This window comes from Humulus lupulus, chromosome 5 (assembly GCF_963169125.1).
Source record: "Humulus lupulus chromosome 5, drHumLupu1.1, whole genome shotgun sequence".
Taxonomy (NCBI): Eukaryota; Viridiplantae; Streptophyta; class Magnoliopsida; order Rosales; family Cannabaceae; genus Humulus; species Humulus lupulus.
The window spans coordinates 236358042-236362120 of NC_084797.1; the positions used below are offsets into that span (position 1 = coordinate 236358042).

The 4079-nt window shown below is 30.2% G+C and overlaps 1 protein-coding gene across 1 annotated transcript; it reads left to right on the forward strand.

Annotated features, from left to right (window-relative positions):
* The first annotated feature begins 1695 nt into the window (after nt 1-1695).
* Nucleotides 1696-2702, forward strand: LOC133778463 (gibberellin-regulated protein 1). The gene is made up of 3 exons (XM_062218402.1): nt 1696-1895; nt 2028-2073; nt 2149-2702. Exons 1-3 carry the CDS (start codon nt 1818-1820, stop codon nt 2328-2330), a joined length of 306 nt encoding a protein of 101 aa, XP_062074386.1. The 5' UTR covers nt 1696-1817; the 3' UTR covers nt 2331-2702.
* Nucleotides 2703-4079: the final 1377 nt, after the last annotated feature.

Here is a 4079-nt window from a genome sequence, read left to right on the forward strand (position 1 = left end):
GTACATAAAATATTTTAAAAGTAATTAATTAATTATTAAATATCACAAAATTCATTCACATTCGTAATTGGAGAGAAATCTTATTTATTATGTTTATTCCAACATGTATAGTATAGAGAATGATATTGCGTTATCCATATATGGTCCGATACGGTAAGTAGTATGGTCATTATAAAACTTTGGGACTTAGCAACAATAAACCAAGAGAAAAAGACATGAAAGGCTCTAGTGATGAGGAATAGGCTAGGGTTTGGCAAATTAATGATTGAGTTACTTATTTCAAAATGGCCCCAATAATGCATTGCATATATTCCTAACTTCTACTTGATTGGCCCTTGTTGAGAAAGGAATCAACTCTCTCACAAATTAATAATTTAACATAATTATGTTTAAATTTGTGGAAAGAAGATTTTTTGAATTAGAAAAACTCATCATCATAATTGTACAATGGGGTCTTGGACTTTAGTGTAAACAATTAATAAATATCGTTAGCTGGCTGGACTGATAATGAAAGGAATATAGTCTCTATATAGATTACATAGCTCAGCTCAGATCAGGACCATTCGTAATGTCAGTCCCATGAAAAAAAATATTTTTAATATTATAGAGCTGCCTTTTTTGTGTGTCGATCTTTTGATTTTTTTCTCTCTCTAAACTGTGTACATGCATGTAACTCTTGTACTTATCCAAAATGAAAACCATTAACTGATCATAATAAATAAATAAATTGTTGCATGTGTTTTTATAATAAAAAAAGAGGCCAAATTATAGTTACTTTAATTTTTTTTCGCATTCAATTTTATGTCTCAAGAGGAAATTGGTTGTCCGGCATTAATTGTTACTAATTTTCTCTTATGTATATATCAACTTGTTTCAAGTCAACTCATGTCAATTTAGTCAAGCGGAGCTTAATTATTGGTGTACAACCTGTTAAGTCATTTCTAACCTATAATATTATATATAGTATTATACTAACACCAAAATTAAAAAAACTTACATTCCAACTACAACACTAAAAATTATACTAAAAGATATATTATTCATTTTTTTATATATAAAATAATATATATTTATTATTAAATACTAATATATAAAATAAAATAATATTGTTTTTTTTACTACAGTACCCTCAACAAATTTGGTGGAATAATATAACTTGAGAGCATAATAATAGAATAAATAAAATTGAGTTTAATTTGATTTTATATATTTTTTAGCACTCTATTAAACAAGTTCACAAACCAATGTTCTTATTTATTATTATTATCCGATTATTATAAAACGAGGGGAAAAAAGATTACGATCCTTTAGGCGGTCACACCTGGAACACAGTCCACCACATACAGTACGTCCTCCCCTTTTCCAGATCATTCTTCTTATGAAATCAAAGACTACATGTCACCATTCCACAATGGCCATTTTTTGTCTTTTTTTCTTTTGGTCGACTGTTCCTTTATTTCTTACTTTTCAAAATAGTGTTCAATTGCTTAGTGCTTTAGTTTATTTAAACTATTATTTATTCCAAACAACCAGAAATATATAGATTATTATTATAAGAAAAAAATAAGAAAAGGTTTTTCCGTGTACTTATTTACTTCGAAAAAATTAATTTTGCATGCAACCTGCTATTGCCTCCCTTGTGTCTAACTCTCAACTCTCTTGGCTATAAATAGAAGCACCTTGCATTTAATTTTAGACACGCCAACTACTACACACAGCTTTGAAACGACACACACACACACATATATATATATAGAGAGAGAGCTCTATATCTTATTATATCTATCTTCATATTCAAAGTGATCTAATTATATTCCATGGCCTTCTCCAAAGTTTTGATCATTTCACTGATCTTTTTTCTACTTGTTCTCAATCTCGTGGAAGCTGATGAAACTGTAAGTTCCCTTATAACCTAACACATATTGTTATTATTATTATTATTCGTCATCTTCTTGTTCATATATTCATCGATAGACCGTACGTAGCTCTCTTTCAATTTAATTTTTATGTATTTATAAAAACTGCAGGCGATCGGAAATGAAGGAGAGGGTTCTCCCAAAAACAAAAGTATAGGTATGTATACATATATAATACAATAATAATAATAATAGTAGTAATAGTGTTATAAGGTAGTTAAATATTTTGCAGAGTGTGGTGGGTCATGCGCTGCCAGGTGTCAGTTATCGTCGAGACCTCGGCTATGCAAGAGGGCGTGCGGGACTTGCTGTCGACGTTGCAACTGCGTTCCACCGGGCACTGCCGGTAACCTTGAGGTCTGCCCCTGCTATGCCAATATGACTACCCATGGTGGAAGACGCAAGTGCCCTTAACTTAAAACCATATGTCCATCACAGTATTTGCATGATCATCATCACAAATAACATATATCTATATCTCTTAATAATATTTCCCATAAATTATTGTATTAAATAAATAATTACGTACGGAACATTCGCTTATATATATATATATATATATTATTTATATGCTATTATTCCTCTCTTTTTTTTATTATTATCTGATAGAATATATGTATTTATTCTTAATATTATTATTATAAATAATTTGAGTGCTTATTTTGTTGTAAAATCAAACTGTTTCGTTATTATTAGTCTACTAAATAGCCTAGCCATATACGTTGGCAACAGATTGTGAGATCAATATATATATTATGATCATATTAATGAAATCATTCAGATCAATTTCTTCTATTATTATTATTATATTGTATCACCTACGTAGTAAAAACGATTCTTAACGAAACCAGTTTACTCCTTTTCCCACTTTTTCTTAACCCAACATAAATTATAATGAAATTATTCCCTTTTAATAATTCACACTTTTATTATATTCCTATAAGCCCCTAGGTAAAATATGTACTTGGTGGAGGGTGTGGAGAGAGCATTTTTGTTTTAACATAACTGTAATTTAATTTACCGAAGGACAATATTCTTCTTCGGTACACAATATGTATATGAGAAATGTTAATGGGCACTACCGGCGCATCCCAATACTACAAGAATATGGTATATTGTTATTGGTGTAATCGAGTCATCCATATTTGAATTTAATAAGTATTATAATGTATCGTTAACTAACTATAAGGTGTCATTTTATGTGGTGTTGTGCACCTTAAAGTGTCAAATAATAACATTCTATATTAAAAGTAAATATGCAAAGAGTACAGAGACTGCACCAACCACAACATTTAATTTCCTAAGTGTTTGATATTATCACTTTATATAATAAGACTAATTAGCCATTATAGCTAGCTAGTTGTGATACACAATGTAACGCTAGCTACAAGGCACTCAACTCAATTCACATGCTTTAAGCAGCCGCGAAAGAGACCAAAACGATTATGCCAATTAAGCCCAAAGTTTACACTTTTAAATATATACTGACACGTACGTATTATATTAACACTAGTCAACATGGATATATATTAATATTACTCCGGATTAAACCTGATGAGCCATTACATTTGATGACGTGTTTGAATAGATTCAGGACTCGATCGTAGCTAGTAGTCCAAAATCCAAATCACCAAGTTGGATTGGAGGCAATAATAATTTATTATTTAACTATTGACACAATGATTTGAAAAGGATAAATTAGTTTTCCAAAAGGCCAAAACAATAAGGACAAGTAATAAGCTAGCCACTGAGAGAATCCCTCCACACAATTTTTGTTCACTTTATTTTGGTACAAACAATTAAGATATCTAATCTCATTAATTAATGTTATTTAAAACGAGGATGGCTTGAATAATTTGATCATGTTGTGTTGGACGCAAACTGTTCTCTTACTTGGTCCAAATTCTATCGTACTTGGCAAACAGAAGACCCCATTCCAACAACTCTTGTACTCTACCTAATCTCTCTTTTTTTTTTCTTTGAAAATAAAATAAAAACAATCACTATAAATACAAAGTACATTTTGCTTATTATTACATTGCAATATATATTGCATTACCAACACAACACTTGGAAAAAAAAAAACCAAGAAAAAGCTTTGTTCACTCCTAAGGATGGCGACCAATATCTCCATAATTCTGTTCACTTCCGTTGTTGTTCTCA

Excerpts from the sequence above, each read along its gene's own strand:
- LOC133778463 (XM_062218402.1), top strand. The coding sequence starts at position 1,818 with ATGGCCTTCTCCAAAGTTTTGATCATTTCACTGATCTTTTTTCTACTT. Across the intron at positions 1,896-2,027 it reads TCGTGGAAGCTGATGAAACT|GCGATCGGAAATGAAGGAGA; the intron begins GTAAGTTCCCTT and ends TAAAAACTGCAG. Across the intron at positions 2,074-2,148 it reads TCCCAAAAACAAAAGTATAG|AGTGTGGTGGGTCATGCGCT; the intron begins GTATGTATACAT and ends AATATTTTGCAG.